General features: G+C 40.2%; 2 protein-coding genes across 2 annotated transcripts in view; one reads left to right on the top strand and one right to left on the bottom strand.

Moving 5' to 3' along the window:
- LOC115169951 (microtubule-associated serine/threonine-protein kinase 3) overlaps positions 1–956 on the bottom strand; it is an 83604-nt gene extending 82648 nt beyond the window's left edge. The window contains exon 1 of the mRNA XM_029726115.1: positions 762–956. Coding sequence (XP_029581975.1) covers positions 762–800 — 39 coding nt within the window. The 5' untranslated portion in view covers positions 801–956. The remainder of the gene's footprint in view (positions 1–761) is intronic.
- Positions 957–8557: 7601 nt separating this feature from the next.
- Positions 8558–11402, top strand: LOC115169952 (growth/differentiation factor 3-like). Its single transcript, XM_029726116.1, has 2 exons — positions 8558–8965; positions 9566–11402. The coding sequence occupies exons 1-2, from the start codon at positions 8620–8622 to the stop codon at positions 10357–10359; spliced, it is 1140 nt and encodes a 379-aa protein (XP_029581976.1). The 5' UTR covers positions 8558–8619; the 3' UTR covers positions 10360–11402.
- The last annotated feature ends 5835 nt before the right edge of the window (positions 11403–17237 follow it).

Raw genomic sequence — 17237 nt, forward strand, 5'->3', positions numbered from 1 at the left:
TGGTTGGAATGAAAAACAACAAAACGCGTTAGGCCGTCGGGAGGGCTAGGATTGACTCAGTTACAACATACTGGCTATAAGACACATATAAGTGAACATAAAGGGATGTTTCTCTACCAATCATCCATCCCTGAATCCAATTGAGCCCAACGCCCATATCACCACAGCAACCTAGTGATGGCAATACAGCTGCGTTCCTTGAGTCACAATCATTATGGAAACGCTCTTTGTTTTTTTTGAAGGAGAATAAGACATCTATAAAACATCATGTCTGTCTGTAGAAAACAACTGTCTGTGGTTAAATGTATGTATTAACTACACTTGCGCATCCACAAGCTCGCCCTTCAGTGCCACCGCCTACTCAAACGAAGGGGCATCATTCATTCATATGTGTACAGAATGGGTCGATATTGTAGCCTATTCATGACCATTTCAAAACAATGTGGCAGTGGGACAATGCATTCGATGCGAATTTGTTTTGAGATATCCATCATTTGTGGTCACAACTGGATAGAACTACCCTTGAGGAGACCTAAAAGTGCGCCCAATGTAAACCGTTTAGTAAACAGCAATTGACAATCATTAAATATCCCTTGAAATAGAGAAAGAAGAGAAACGCATGTGTGCCCTAATGCGGGTCAATACCTGTTTGTGTAGACTATCATTAATTGTCGAATGCAACAACACAAATGCAAAGCCTGAGTGTATTATTTTAATCTTCAGTAGCTATGCTGATGTTTTATTATTATGGGGGTTCTTACCTGCAGCCCACGACGTCTCAAAATGTTTGGCTCGTCCATTGTAGAAAAATAAATTATTACAATACCGCTGACTCCCTTTTTCCAATTTCATTCAACCCATACTGCGTCCTCCTGTATCCTGCTCATCATCAATGCGACTGGATGAGAGCTGAACAAAACCGAAAATTTCGTTTAATTGTCAGGTGACCGGGCAGCGGTGAGAATTGAGAATGAATGTGCAGGGAGGGACTTCTGACAAATCGCCTATGGGTGGCAGTGGGCTGATTCATTCAGTTCGGTAACCCTAGCCTATATCATTGAGCCAATGCAACCTTTTTTCAACCCTGGCTAACTTGTTGAAAGTTTACATGGGGATTTTTCATCAGGTAAGTATATGCACTAATGACCTATTTGCAGTACATCCATTCTAATATATATATATATATATATATATATATATATATATATATATATATATATAGCCCTGTTCTGTTTTTGTGTGAACACAAGAAGCAGCCTATTGCTTATAATCCCATTCAGATGTTGTCTATCATGTTGATATATACTGAACAAAAATATAAACACAACATGCAACAAGTTACAGTTCATATAAGGAAATCAGTAGTTTGAAATAAATAAATTAGGCCCTTATCTATGGATTTCACATTACTGGGCAGGGGCACAGTCATGGGTGGGCCTGGCTCCCAAGTGGGTGGGCCTTTGCCCGTCCACTGAATGGGGAGCAAGGCCCAGTCAATCAGAATGAGTTTTTCCCCACAAAAGGGCTTCATTATAGACACAAATACTCCTCAGCTTCATCAGCTGTCCGTGTGGCTGGTCTCAGATGATCCCACAGGTGAAGAAGCCAGATGTGGAGGTCCTGGGCTAGCGTGGTTACACGTGGTCTGTGGTTGTGAGGCCGGTTGGACTTACTGCCAAATTCTCTAAAACAACATTGGAGGCTTGATTCCCCTATAACCAAATAATTGTCAGTTATAAGTTAGAGAGACCCACTAGGAAAAAAATGAACCAGCCCATCTGGCATTTGCCCGAAATGCCAGATGGCCAGTCCGTCCCTGCCTTCAGATGACCAAGAACAATGGTGCAACTCTGACAGTCAGATGGAGAAAGGGCTTGATGATCTATGGTGCCAGTCTCCAAGTGGCACCACAATGTTTTCATACAACAATGGCTGTGTCTTGTCATGCGGTGTCACACATTCATTGATGTGAACCGGTAAAATGAATCATTCCTTGTTCTCATTTTGGGCATTGTCTCTAATCCTGAGTTTAACCCAAGGTCATCTTCCTAAGTAAGCATTAATATCCCCAAAATGTTGAGCAGGAAATAATGTAGGCCTAGTATGTCTGTCATCTATAGAGGTTTCATGTCATCACAGTCATCCCTTTTCCATATCCCTTTTCATTTAACATGTATTTTTATATCTCATATCCACTTATCTTCTCTTACCATGAAATTGTTGAAATTATTTTCAGTCAAGGGGGGATTGAAAAACTATGCATCCAACTTTATCATTATGATGGTTTTGCTCGAGGCACAATATAGAATGTTTACAGCCCACTTTTTTTGTCCTCTTTTTGCTATATGCCCTTTGCATTGGGATGCGAGGCAGGTCAATTGTAAATGATCAATGATAGTTAGGAGAACTATTCAGCCATGAAAATGTGATAGAAAAATCTCTCTTTCTCTCTCCTCCTCCTACGGTTCCTCGTCCACAACAAGCCATAGCAATAGAGCAAATTGAAAGTACACCCGGTTGCCCAAAAGGATTCAACCAGATGCATGTACTGTTCTGTGATGTGGGGAGTCAACAAGGACATGTAGTACAAAAATGAAACTTGCTACAGATCTGCTAAGTTTAAATCATTCCTAAGCACAATTAAATACTTTTGATTCCAAATGAATGTAGCCCAGCTATAGTCTGTCTTAAAAATATCCACATTTTTCTTTCTATTCATCTGTAGAGGACACATTAGACCTTATACACTATCATGATTCCTATGGAGAAAGGGCTTGATGATCTATCAATAGCAACTCCAAAATGAATTCAGCCCCAGGATTCAGATGTAGAATGAAAATGCCCCTAAACACTGATCCAAGCCCAGATTGGTATTTTCTCCGCTAATGGTTCTAGTTAGGACTTGTGCCAGATCCTAGATCTGTGTGTAGGACAATTTTTACCCAGAGCATATCTACTTAAAGGGGCAATCAGCAGTTTCTACATTTTTTTTACTAATTAATGCTACTGTATGATGTACCCATTGACACTTAAAGAATATAACTTATAGATAATGCCTCATGCTTAGTTCAACGGTCGTACTCCATCAGAACCCGAAATATAATCTTGTTTTACTCCAATGTTTGTTAAAGTAAATGCAAACAAACACTATATACCCTCAAATCATGGTTAAAACTATATCCATGAATTTGAGTGGTTACATTTCTCCAGACCCATCCCTCAGCTTTTTAATGAAACGGTCAGGGATGACAGTTTGTTATTGTTTCTTCTGCCGATCGCCACTTTAAAACGCATTATATTCTCAGTGCCACTAGAGGGAGACATGCAGCCATTCTACAGTATGTCCTGTTAGGCTCCCTCACTGGAGGCTCCATCCTCACCCTGCCTCCTTGACAATCTGCCCTGAAGATCCTTTCACAGTGTGTGTGTGTGTGTGTGTGTGTGTGTGTGTGTGTGTGTGTGTGTGTGTGTGTGTGTGTGTGTGTGTGTGTGTGTGTGTGTGTGTGTGTGTGTGTGTGTGTGTGTGTGTGTGTGTGTGTGTGTGTGTGAGGATCGATGTTTACGCTCTGTCTCCTGATGGGACACCGCACAGCGTACACACGCAAACATGAGACTTGTTTGTGAATGGAGCGTGAAGCAAACCATGCAGTCCTACAGAAATACATTTCACATCTTCATAGGAAATGAATAACTCGTTTAAACGAAAGATGCCATGGGGTCAATTTATACAAATGTAGGATCTTAATTTGAGCCAGTTTGCTACATCAGGCAAATATTCGTGCAGCAACAGGAAATGTGAATTATTATGTGGATTATAATTATAATTCATTTTTGTAGGGGTTGATACAACACTCCTTCCGTGGCTTCCAACTGCTCTTAAACGCTAGTAAAACCAAATGCATGCTTTCAACCGTTCGCTGCCCGCACCCGCCCGCCCAACTAGCATCATTACAATGGATTGTTCTGACCTAGAATATGTGGACAACTACAAATACCTAGGTGTCTGGCTAAACTGTAAACTCTCGTTCCAGAATCATATTAAACATCTCCAAAATCAAATCTAGAATCAGCTTCCTACTTCGCAATAAAGCCTTCTTCACTCACGCCGCCAAACTTACCCTAGTAAAACTGACTATCCTACCGATCCTCAACTTCGGCGATGTCATCTACAAAATAGCTTCCAATACTCTACTCAGCAAACTGGATGCAGTCTATCATCACAGTGCCATCCGTTTTGTCACCAAAGCTCCATATACTACCCACCACTGCGACCTGTATGCTCTCGTTGGCTGGCCCTCGCTACATATTCGTCTCCAAACCCACTGGCTCCAGGTCATCTATAAGTCTATGCTAGGTAAAGCTCCGCCTTCTCTCAGCTCACTGGTCACGATAACAACACCCACCCGTAGCACGCGCTCCAGCAGGTATATCTCACTGGTCATCCCCAAAGCCAACACCGCGTTTCCTTCCAGTTCTCTGCTGCCAGAGAACTGAAACGAATTGCAAAAATCGCTGAAGCTGGAGACTTATATTTCCCTCACTAACTTTAAACATCAGCTATCTGAGCAGCTAACCGATCGCTGCAGCTGTACATGGTCCATTGGTAAATAGCCCAACCAATCTACCTACCTCATCCCCATATTGTTTGTATTTACTTTTCTGCTCTTTTGCACACCAGTATCTCTACTTGCACATCATCATCTGCTCATTTATCACTCCAGTGTTAATCTGCTAAATTGTAATTACTTCGCTACTATGGCCTATTTATTGCCTACCTCCTCACACCATTTGCTCACACTGTATATAGTCTTTCTTTTTTTCTGTTGTTTGTGTCGCACTGCTTTGTTTTATCTTGGCCAGGTCGCAGTTGTAAATGAGAACTTGTTCTCAACAAGCTTACCTGGTTAAATAAAGGTGAAATATATATATATATATATATAAAAAAAAAAAATTCGTAAGTAAAAATTAAGTATGAAATTTATAAGTGGAAATTACACATTTCAGAAGCCTTTTTAAATGTCAAATACACTACAAGTCTTACATTTCCTGCATTGTGGTAAAGTTTTCCTGCAACAGGATGATCAAATTAAGATCCTACATCTGTATGAAGTTGAATGTTATCTAAGTAGGGCTTAGAGTTTTTCCAGGTAAGGTCACATTGTCAGCAAAATTCAGGTCCTTCCTAATGAAACACATTTCAGGGGCAATTGGGTGAGATATTTGGGAAGAGAATGCTCACTAGCGCTTATGTTTCTTATGAATGACTATGGTTCAAACCTATTCAGATTGTAGATATTCAAGAAATGTAATAATTCATGAATTGAAAACTTAATTGAAAGCTCAATTAAATAGAATTGACCCAAAGTGACATCTTTGCTTGTGAGACCTGCATTGACATTGCTACATTGTATAAAATAATTGCTATAAAATGATAGTTATGCCATGAGCAAAAAATGTAAAATACTGATACGTTCTTATAAAACGATTCAAGCTACTCAACAATACACCTTCTAAATACATATACCAACTCTTGAAAAGAGCATGCCCAAATGTCCACCCATTCCGTAAATTAGATGGCATTGAAAATTAAGTGAAGAATGAGTGGTCACCCATATAGGCGACAGGGTTGGGATCAATGCCAATTGAAGGCAGTCAATTGAGGAAGTAAACAAAAATTACAATTAAATCATCTGAAAAAGGGCATTTATTTTCAATGACTTCTCAATAAACTGAAAAGTAGCTATTTATTTTAAAAGTTTTACATTTCTGAATTTTTAATTCAAATCACTTCCTGAATTGACTGCCCCTAATTCGAATTAAGTCCAACCCTGATAGGCTATACAACACTGTCACTTCAAACATGCTATTGCCCTTGTGGAATCCAGAATGTGATGGGAGAGGCAGTGCTCTATCATCAGTTCACAGGTGATGAAATTGTTGCAGTTTGCCATCCAGTCTCAAAAATAGAACATTTCCTTTGTAATGCTGGCAGTTGGCTTAAGGCTGATTACTCAATAGCCTGTCATGAGAAATGTTATGTCACTGTCGGTCTGCCGATGATTCATACTTGGTCACCTTTCACACACTTTTAGCCCCAAGGTGGAATTCACAGAGCACATGATTATTTCATCATGTCAGTGACTGTTAGAAAAAAAGGTGCTATCTAGAACTTAAAAGGGTTATTCGGCTATCCCCATAGGAGAACCCTTTGAAGAACCCTTTTGGTTCCAGGTAGAACCCTTTTGGCTTCCAGGTAGAACCCTCTCCACAGATCCATCCACTATAATGAATGATTACAGGATATACAGTAGTGTACGTCATTTACTTGACAAATGATGCGTCAGTATAAGCTAAATAAATATACACCACTAAAGGACACCAATAAGAAGAAGAGACTTTCTTCAGGTAGCCTGTTGGTTAGAGCATTGTGCCAGATTGAATCCCCGAGCTGACAAGGTAAAAGTCTGTCGTTCTGCCCCTGAACAAGGCAGTTAACCCACTGTTCCCCGGTAACCCGTCATTGTAAATAAGCATTTGTTCTTAACTGACTTGCCTAGTTAAATAAAGGTTACATTTAAAAAAAATAAAACAACATTTGGCCAAGAAACACGAGTAATGGACATTAGACCGATGGAAATCTGTACTTTGGTCTGATGAGTCCAAATTTGGGATTTTTGGTTCCAACCGCCGTGTCTTTGTGAGGAGGAGGTGTGATGGTGTGGGGGTGCTTTGCTTTGTGATTTATTTAGAATTCAAGGCCCACTTAACCAGCATGGCTACCACAGCATTCTGCAGCGATACGCCATCCCATCTGGTTTGCGATCAGTGGGACTATCATTTGTTTTTCAACAGGACAATAACACAAAATACACCTCCAGGCTGTGTAAGGGCTATTTGACCAAGAAGGAGAGTGATGGAGTGCTGCATCAGATGACCTGGCCTCCACAATCACCCGACCTCAAACCAATTGAGATGGTTTGGGATGAGTAGGAACGCAGAGTGAAGGAAAAGCAGCCAACAAGTGCTCAGCATATGTGGGAACTCCTTCAAGACTGTTGGAAAAGCATTCCTTATGATGCTGGTTGAGAGAATGCCAAGAGTGTGCAAAGCTGTCATCAAGGAAAAGGGTGGCTACTTTGAAGAATTTAAAATATATTTCTATTTTATTCTAAAATGGATCGAATTGTTTTTTTCCTCTTCAATCTACAGACAATACCCCATAATTACAAAGCAAAAACAGATAAAAAATAATAATAATAAAATATCACATTTACATAAGTATTCAGACCCTTTACTCAGTACTTTGCTGAAGCACTGTTAGCAGTGATTAAAGCCTCGAGTCTTCTCTGGAATGACGCTACAAGGTTGGCACACCTGTATTTGGGGAGTTTCTCCCTTCTCTGCACATCCTCTCAAGCTTTGCCGGTTTGGATGGGGAACATCACTGCACAGTTATTTTCAGGTCTCTCCAGAGATGTTCGATCTGGTTCAAGTCCGGGCTCTGACTGGGCCACTCAAGGACATTCAGAGACTTGCCCCAAAGCCACTTCTGTGTTGTCTTGGCTGTGTGCTTAGGGTCGTTGTCCTGTTGGAAGGTAAACCTTCGCCCCAGTCTGAGGTCCTGAGAGCTCTGGAGCAGGTTTTCATCAAGGATCTCTGTACTTTGCTCCGTTCATCTTTCCCTCGATCCTGACTAGTCACCCAGTCCCTGCCTCCGAAAAACATCCCCACAGCATGATGCTGCCACCACCATGCTTCACCGTAGGAATGGTGGCAGGTTTCCTCCTGACGTGAAGCTTGGCATTCATGCCAAAGAGTTCAATCCAGAGAATCTTGTTTCTCATGGTCTGAGAATCCTTTAGGTGCCTTTTCGCAGCTCCAATTGGGCTGTCATGTGGTTTTTACCGATTGCTCAGTTTGGCCAGCCACTGTTCTTGGGGACCTTCAATGCTGCAGACATTTTTTGGTACCCTTCACCAGATCTGTGCCTTGACACAATCCTGTCTCGGAGCTCTACGGACAATTCCTTCGACCTCATGGCTTAGTTTTTGCTCTAACCTGCACTGTCAACTGTGGGACCTTATAGACAGGTGTGTGCCATTCCAAATCATGTCCAATCAATTTAATTTACCACAGGTGATTTACCAATCAAGTTGTAGAAACATCTCAAGGATGATCAATGGAAACAGGATGCACCTGAGCTCAATTTCGAGTCTCATAGCAAAGGGTCTGAATACTTATGTAAATAAGGTATTTCTGTTTTTTTATTTTTAATAAATTTGCAAAAAATATCTACAAACCCATTTTCACTTTGTCATTATGGGGTATTGTATGTAGATTGATGAGGGGGAAAAAAATATTTAATCATTTTTAGAATAAGGCTGTAACCTAACAAAATGTGGAGAAAGGGAAAGGGTCTGAATACTTTCCGAATGCACTGTATATACAAATACATATACATTTAAATCCTTTACATAATGATGACAATACATACAGTATAATGCGGAAGGAGTGCTCACCTGACAGCGGAGAGGTGTGGCCATGCAGGAGCTGTATATATGAAAGCATGTCTGGAATTTCATTCATAACATTGACATCTCCTCTGAGAACAAACCTACCATGCCTAGCTCAGTCACACAGTGCTTTCTCTTCTCTCGGGTGGTCCTCCTCTTCAGCCTCTGTCAGGGGGAGGGCCGGCCCCGCCTCACCCAAGAAGGTACACCCCACCTGGGGCAGGAGGAGAACCAGAGGGCCTTGGTCTTGGAGGCAGTGAAGACAGGGATCCTGAGCTCCATGGGGATGGAGAGGGAGGCCAGGCCCAGGGAAATGGCTTCAGAAGAGGAGCTGATGAGGATGCATAGGCTCTACAGGGAAACACTGAGGCAGCTGAGAAGGAGCTCCAGTCAGGAGGGGGAAACCCAGCATTCCCCAAGGAGGGCATCCACTGTGCTTCATCCAGCCATTGGTGGGTCCTTACTTAAAGACACATCGCTACTGTACTGGTTTCTACCACAATACAGGACCTGACTGTTGACATTCAAGCTTTAGATAGTGATTTGACTGCATGGAATTTTGCCTTTATGCAAAGTGTATAAATAACTTATAGAAAAGGTCTGAGCTTTGTAAAAGGTGTGTACCTGTGTACCGAAACATTCTCCCACGTTTGTGATTTCAAGAAGAATTCAAATTCGCTTTTATGACAAAACTAACGAAAAGCCTTCAAACACATTTTTTAAATTAATCTTAATGTACCTGTGAGTGTTTTCTGAAACCATATGTTGTGAGAATGAGTGAGTCATGCTCTGAGGAGCAATTTTGTCTTAAAGGGCTTCATTTTTGTGTGCACTCCCGACAAAAGCCTACCATTAACATTTGGTCTTAGCAAAGGCTTGATAGTAACACAGTACCTCTTCTCCAAAGCTTTGTTTTAAATCGTTTGACGTCACTTTCTTTTTTTGACAAGACACATCTGTTACAACTCTTAAAAGCACAACCTATTCAAACCATGACAGTAATTCTAAGAACTTGAGCATTTGTGTAACAACCCTCTTTTCACCTCTTTCAGTGGAGCCTCTCAAAGTGCTTTGGCGTGATGAGGAACATCCATCAGATGTGCTTTGGTACAGAGCTGTATTCCACAAGAACCCAAACATCAGGAAGGAGCTCACTTTGGCCCGGGCTGAGCTGAAGCTCTACAGACAGCTGTTGGATGGTTCTAAAGCTGCCGAGCCCACGATTAGGGATGAGGTTCATGTGAAGATCTATGAGACGAAACCGCTGAACTCTTCTCTATTGATTCACCCAGAGAGCCTTGTTCAGACGGTCGCTGCAAGAACTGGTGATTTGACTTTGGACATCAGAACTGTGGTTGGTAAGTGGAGTGGGAGGTCGAACGGCCACTCTCTGGTTGTGGAAGTAGAACTGGCCTTAGAAGAGGGAACTGATCCCAAGAGGACCCCTCAGATGGTCCTGGAGGTAGACCTTGTAGAACCTAGATCAGCAGGCAGAAGAAGACGGACTCGGTCCAACAAAGAGGACAACTGTGACGAAGACGGTCGATGCTGCCGAAAATCCATTAATGTGTCCTTCAAGGAGATTGGCTGGTCAGACTGGGTCGTGGCCCCCGCTGGTTACAACATGCATTTCTGCGACGGCTCCTGTCCACACAACTACAAGCCAGCCAGCATGCACGCGCAGGCAAAGTCTCGTCTTCACCACATCAACAAGGGAGCAACACCTCACCCCTGTTGCGTGCCGGCAGCCTACGAGCCTGTGATCCTCATGCACTATGACAGTTGGGGAAAGTTGAAGCTCACACCCTACAATGACTTGATTGTCAGCAAATGCCACTGTGCTTGAGTCCTTCGGGGCAAGCCCAGGCAAGGATAAAAAAGAGTCAGAACAAACCTTTTCCTTTAGTGCTACATACTGAAATAGAATGGATAATGTTTTCAAAGGACGTAAGAAAATAACATATGTCATGCTCAATTAGTGACATTACTAGTGTTCTTTTCAACAGCTAAGCAAACAAAAATACCCAACATTATCCATCACCTATGGATTTTGAGAGAAGTTACTGTGGAGCGATGACTGAAATGTACTATTTTATTTGGAAGATAAACTTTGTTAATCTCATGTGGCCCATAATATCATATTCTTCCAAGACTATGTAACAAATTATATTATTTATTGTAATTTATTTAACAGGGTCTAAAACTTATTTGTATTGTTTGTAGTGTAGTTTTCAATGTTACACTATTTAGCTTGATCCTTACATCACTGTAAATATGTATTCAATTGAATGTAATGCTATGTATCGTATTATTTCAAAACATTTTGGAAGTTTGTCTGGAAAAAAACGTATTTTTAAAATGTCAGTTACTGTAGTGTGGATATTACACCTACTGTTTGGTGGATTGTTGTGCCTGAATGCATATGTGCACAGACTTTACAACAAATATTTTTTACTCACAAATTATGTTTACCCCATGTGTTTAATTCCTTAGCAACAGTAAAAGAACTTGAAATTATTGTGCTTTACAGAAAACCATCTAGATAATATTTCAAAGTTAGGGTGTGCTGTAAAAGATATGATAGCCAATATCTTGCAGCTGTAGCTTTAAACCATTTATACAGTGGCTTTGACCAAAGACTGAATGACCTACGGGACAAATGAACTAAGTATTTGATTTTGCATAACAGTAAGAATAGCACACAGAACACATTACGACATGAATTGTAAACTCAGCACCATGAACAGATATCATATCTCTAAACAATAAATACAATTTATTTTAATGTAATTTAATGTGAAAGGAATGTGAAAGGCAATACTGTATCTCGATAACCACAATGAAATATTATACAGATAAGTTTGGATAAATAAAGAGAACAAATAATGCTAAAGATACTGTTTGATAATTATAAGCATCATATCTCATTTTTTATCAACGACAAAGATAACAAACAATAAACAGGTAGCGGGCAACTTAACCTGATGGTTTTTCTATCAAACAACTTAATAAACAACAATCATTCAACAAAACAACTCAATATATAACACAATTGTTTTGGGATATAACCCAACATTTTGGTGTGTAGAAGGCCTATTTTGTAAATTGTGAGAGAGATTTTAATATGAAAGTCAGAGGATAGCCCATTTGAAAATACATTTTACAGTGTATATATACACAGATTTGAATATAAACATATAAATATAAACATTTACAAATACAGTACAAATGTGTATTTGCATATGTTTATTAAAATATTTTATATACTGATATAATTGCAAATTGTGTATTCTAAAGCGTTAACACATTTTGGGAAGCATACATCATTGGAGGCTCCTCAGAGGAGGGAGGGGAGGGCCATCCTCCTCAGTGAATTTCATAAAAATAAAATGGCGAAACATGAAAAAAGTTCGCTTTTTTAGATAAAACTATACTAAATATTCACGTCACCAAATAATTGATGAAGGTCTACAGTAGCCTCAACAGCACTCTGTAGGGCAGCACCATGGTGAAGCCAGAGGACAGCTCGTTTCCGTCCTCTGGGTACATTGACTTCAATACAAAACCTAGGAGGCTCATGGTTCCATAGACTCACACAGTAATTATGACAACTTCCCGGAGGACGTCCTCCAACCTATCAGAGCTCTAATCTAGTACTGAAAGCATAAGCTGTAGCTAGCTAGCACTAAAGTGCATAAAATGTGATGAGTAGTTGACTCAAAGAGAGAGAAATACAATATATGAACAGTTTAACATTTTTTTATTTATTTATAAATGAAGGAGAAGCAAGTGAGAGAGGGAGAGAGAGAGAACTAGCTAGCTATATTTCATATTTTGTTTTCACTTTCACTTTCTCTTGGCTAGAGAATGTAGCTAGCTAGTTTAGCCTACTCAAACATCTGTCTCAAACAGAAAGGGATGCTATGTTAGCTAGCTGGCTATGGCTATCCAACACTGTAACTCTTCCAAGTCAAGGTAAACTTTTGATTTTATACATTTATTGCCACCAGTGTAACTGTGTACTGCATGATTGTAGCAGGTTTACTAACACGTTAGTTCTAGTAGCTATGTTGAATAGCTATGACGTTAGATAACATGGTGACATTAATGATGTAGGCTGTGTGTAGCGATTAGTGGTTATGATATGAAGGTTTGACTTGGAAAGGTTTTTCCACCTGGTTACAGACAGCTGATGTGTTGTGCACTGAAATCCACAAGCGAAGGGAAAAGGTGAGAGGAGGAAAGCATGTAGATGCGAGAAGGAATTATACAACAAGCAAAATGATCATGCTGTGATCAGGGGTGTATTCATTCCGCCGATTCTGTTGAAAAACGTTTCACAAATGGAAGCAAACGGAATTAAATGGGGATAAACATACCTGAATTTGTACAATCGAGACTCTCATTTGCAACTGTTGGATTAATGATTACACTCTAGATCAGCTAGATGCAGGTAAGAGTGCACAAGGTGGTATTGAATATGTCACTGTCTGTCACCTTTTCTCTCGACCTGTGCTCCTACGTTATGAACTATCATTCTTAGGCTAAGTTTTAGCAACCTCATGATAGGTATATGGAAAATGTGAGAATCATATAGTAGCCTAAACCTATCAATGTAATATTGAGCTGGGTGAATGGACTATCAATGACACTCATCCAATATGCTATAATAGAAATAAGGCAATGCTCATTAAAAAAAAGTGACCTCCCTCATCTTAAACGTCACTGACCGCCAATGGCATAGAGTACTATGTACTGAGTTCACATGTCCAGTACTTCAGTAGATTGATGAGGGGTGTGACATAAGTGTCCGGGAAGTTGAATATAAGTAAGTCATCAATCTCCGGACATATACAAATATTGACAAATATTGCCGTCTTCATTTGGTAAAAGTACAGCTAATGTACACCAGGAAATTCCCCAAGTTCTTTGTTCATGCTTACTAAAAGTCCATCCTCTATTTCACCACAGCCAAGACCTGATATTAACACCCTCAATCTTACGTTTTGAAAGGTCTTGTTACCACCCAATGTATACAATTTGCAGGGAATGAAAATCTGAATCAGTCTTCATCATTGTGCAAACTTGGGTGGGTGGCGTTGGATGTTGAGTGTGGTTAGTCAGGAGGCAGTGTTATAACGGGCTTTGAAATTAAGCTGTTTTTAACATTCACTCTCTTTCAGATGTACTCACTGTGGCGTGATAAATCTGAAAGGTATCCCATTACAAACTACAGTACCAGTCAAAAGTTTGGACACACCTATTTATTCAATGGTTTTTCTTTATTTGTAGTATTTTCTACATTGTAGAATAGTAATTTTCTACATTGTAGAATAATAGTAGACATCAAAACTATGAAAAAACACATATCGAATCATGTAGTAACAAAAGTGTTAAACAAATCAAAATATATTTTATATTTGAGATTCTTCAAAGTAGCCTCCATTTGCCTTGATGACAGCTTGCACACTCTTGGCATCCTCTCAACCAGCTTCATGAGGTTGTCACCTGGAATGCATTTCAATTAGCAGGTGTGCCTTGTTAAAAGTTAATTTGTGGACATTTCTTTCCTTCTTAATGCGTTTGAGCCAATCAGTTGTGTTGTGACAAGGTAGGGTGGGTATAAAAAGGATAGCCCTATTAGGTAAAAGATAAAGTCCATATTATGGCAAGAACAGGTCAAACAAGCAAAGAGAAACAACAGTCCATTATTACTTTAAGACATGAAGGTCAGTCAATCCAGAACATTTCAAGAACCTTGAAAGTTTCTTCAAGTGCAATCGCAAAAACCATCAAGCGCTATGATGAAACTGGCTCTCATGAGGACCGCCACAGGAATGGAAGACCCAGAGTTCCTTCTGCTGCAGAGGATAAGTTCATTAGAATAACTGCAGCTCAGATTGCAGCCCAAATAAATGCTTCACAGAGTTCAAGTAACAGACACATCTAAACATCAACTGTTCAGAGGAGACTACGTGAATCAGGCCTTCATGGTCGAATTGCTGCAAAGAAACCACTACTAAAGGACACCAATAGAAAGAAGAGAAACACAAGGAATGGATATTAGACTGGTGGAAATCTGTCCTTTGGTCTGATGAGTCGAAATTTGAGATTTTTGGTTCCAACCGCTGTGTCTTTGTGAGACTCAGAGTAGGTGAACGGATGCTCTCCATGTGTGGTTCCCACTGTGAAGCATGGAGGAGGTGTCTGGTTTGCGATCAGTGGGACTATCATTTCTTTTTCAACAGGACAATGAGCCAACACACCTCCAGGCTTTGTAAGGGCTATTTGACCAAGAAGGAGAGTGATGGAGTGCTGCATCAGATGACCTGGCCTCCACAATCCCCCGACCTCAACCAAATTGAGATTGTTTGGGATGAGTTGGAATGCAGAGTGAAGGAAAAGCAGCCAACAGTGCTCAGCATATGTGGGAACTCCTTCAAGACTGTTGGAAAAGCATTCCAGGTGAAGCTGGTTGAGAGAATGCCAAGAGTGTGCAAAGCTGTCATTAAGGCAAAGGGTGGCTACTTCGAAGAATCTCAAATATATTTTGGGGTTACTACATGATTCCATATGTGTTATTTCATAGTTTTGATGTCTTCACTATTATTCTACAATGTAGAAAATAGTAAAAATAAAGAAAAACACTTGAATGAATAGGTGTGTCCAAACTTTTGACTGGTACTGTAGGTCAAAGTGATTTTTGCTTCCTTTCTACGTGTCTCCTTTAAAACATTAATGAAACACTATACTACTCACACAAAGTTCACTGCTGGAACTTTTCCAACACACAGGGAGACTCAATCTTAAATGTTTTTGGGCCATTTCTTCAGTTTGAGCATCGCTTCCTCATTTTCAATGCTTTTGCTATTCCTCAGCATTTGACTACCTAAAGTTTTAGATCCTCATTAAAACCTATCATGGTTGAAACACTGCCGAAGATACTTTTGGGGTCCCCCAGGGGTATTTTCTTGATTAGTCTACATTAATGTCTGTTGCATGAACCAGCGTTGAAAAACAGACGTTTCCTGATAATACTGTGCATATAAAAGACAGCAGATAACAACGAGCAGACATTAACTTTGCATTGCTATTTATTTTTCTGGTTAGCTCCTGTCTTTTCTATCCTGAGTTCACAATTCTACTAATTCAGCTCTTATCAGCTTGGTCCCTCTTCAACCTTCCTGAACTTTGGTTGGTTTTGCTATCAGTCAGCTGAGCATTTAGACATAATGTAGCTGGGCCCTATCCTATCAGAACCTGTTACTGGGTCAACGGGTAAAACAAATAACATTTCCCTTGCGTTGCGAGACATCATGTTTGAACAATCACACTGACTAGCTTCTCTTCATCCCCAATGACCAAACGTCATTTCATTAATCAAGCATGTAAATATGCATTCTCTCAGTGCAGGAGGAATGTTATTTATTGCTCGTCCCCAGACAACCAGTCCGCTCAACAGATGACTTCACTTCACACTATTTGATAACCTATGGTCAGATTCAAAAAGGGCATCCCCCTGTCTTCTACTGACTGTTTCTATTTTATGAGAAAGGAGACGCTGAAATCAAAGCCATCAGCAACTCTCTAAGTGACTGTAAGTTAATTATGATGAGGGATACCTGGAGAAAATCTGACCTCTCTGAAAGGAAAATGGATGGCCCTCCCTTCAGTAATATATATTTTTACCTGACCCTCCCTGAACACTTGGAAAAAAACAAGTGATCCTTCCCTATACCCAGAATAATAATTCAAACATAAAGTGGATAGCAGAGAGCCTGTCTACCGTTTAACCTCACTCCTAGGACAGAGCAGAGCCTTAGATATGCAGTTTTAGAAGCTGTTTTAGAATCTGATAAGATAAATTAACAAACCAGGCATGCTTAGCTCACTGCATGATACTCAAAACCAAAGACTGGCCAAACTCGTATTTAAAAAGAAATGACTAAGGCATTTTTCGTTTCATTTATACAACCTCAATGCAAACTGTATAGGCATGTTGTTGAAATGCTGAGCGCTCCTGCCAGCCTGTAGCGTGTCACAAATGCTTCACAATGAATTTTTTAAATGGCGGGCTATACAACAGTGTTGTGTTTGAGACAACCTAAAGCGAGACTGATTCAAGACCAAGACCAGAGCAAATCGAGTCCGAGTCAAGACCAAGACGGGGGTGGGGGTGGGGGGCGAGACAGAGTCAAGACCGAGACCAGAAAAATGCGAGTCCAATTCAAGACCATGATGTAATTTTATCAAATCACTCCCACAATAAGAGTTCTAAATGTCCAGTATTTCTGTGTTCATATTTCAGAACAACATATGGATTCTTTAGACATTCAGAACAGAAAAAAATGCATGCTGAGGGAAAATAGAGCCACTCTACAAAATATTACTAACCCAAACACAGTGGGGAACAATGGGCCTTTACGCATTCATAGAAGGGCTTGGGATTTATAAAATAATAATTATAATTATAATAATATTATTTTCAATGATGTTCTGATTTAATCTCTTCTGTTTTTGTTGGAAAGGAAAGGGTTAACACTGAAGAGAAAAAAAATCCAATCAGGATTTTTCTTTGCTGGTCTCTGCGGAGATAAATCGAGTTAGCTAATTCAGCCATTGGCTAGGCCATCAGAAGCTAAATAAAGGCATCTGCCATTCAACTGTATCAGGGCAACATTTTGGGGCGACAGTGGAATCATCCAATCATATTTTGACTTAAAG

Source organism: Salmo trutta, chromosome 31, assembly GCF_901001165.1.
Source record: "Salmo trutta chromosome 31, fSalTru1.1, whole genome shotgun sequence".
NCBI lineage: Eukaryota > Metazoa > Chordata > Actinopteri > Salmoniformes > Salmonidae > Salmo > Salmo trutta.

Coding starts and splice junctions, on each gene's coding strand:
- LOC115169952 (XM_029726116.1), top strand. CDS start 8,620: ATGCCTAGCTCAGTCACACAGTGCTTTCTCTTCTCTCGGGTGGTCCTC. Junction 8,966..9,565: donor TGTGCTTCATCCAGCCATTG/GTGGGTCCTTAC, acceptor CACCTCTTTCAG/TGGAGCCTCTCAAAGTGCTT.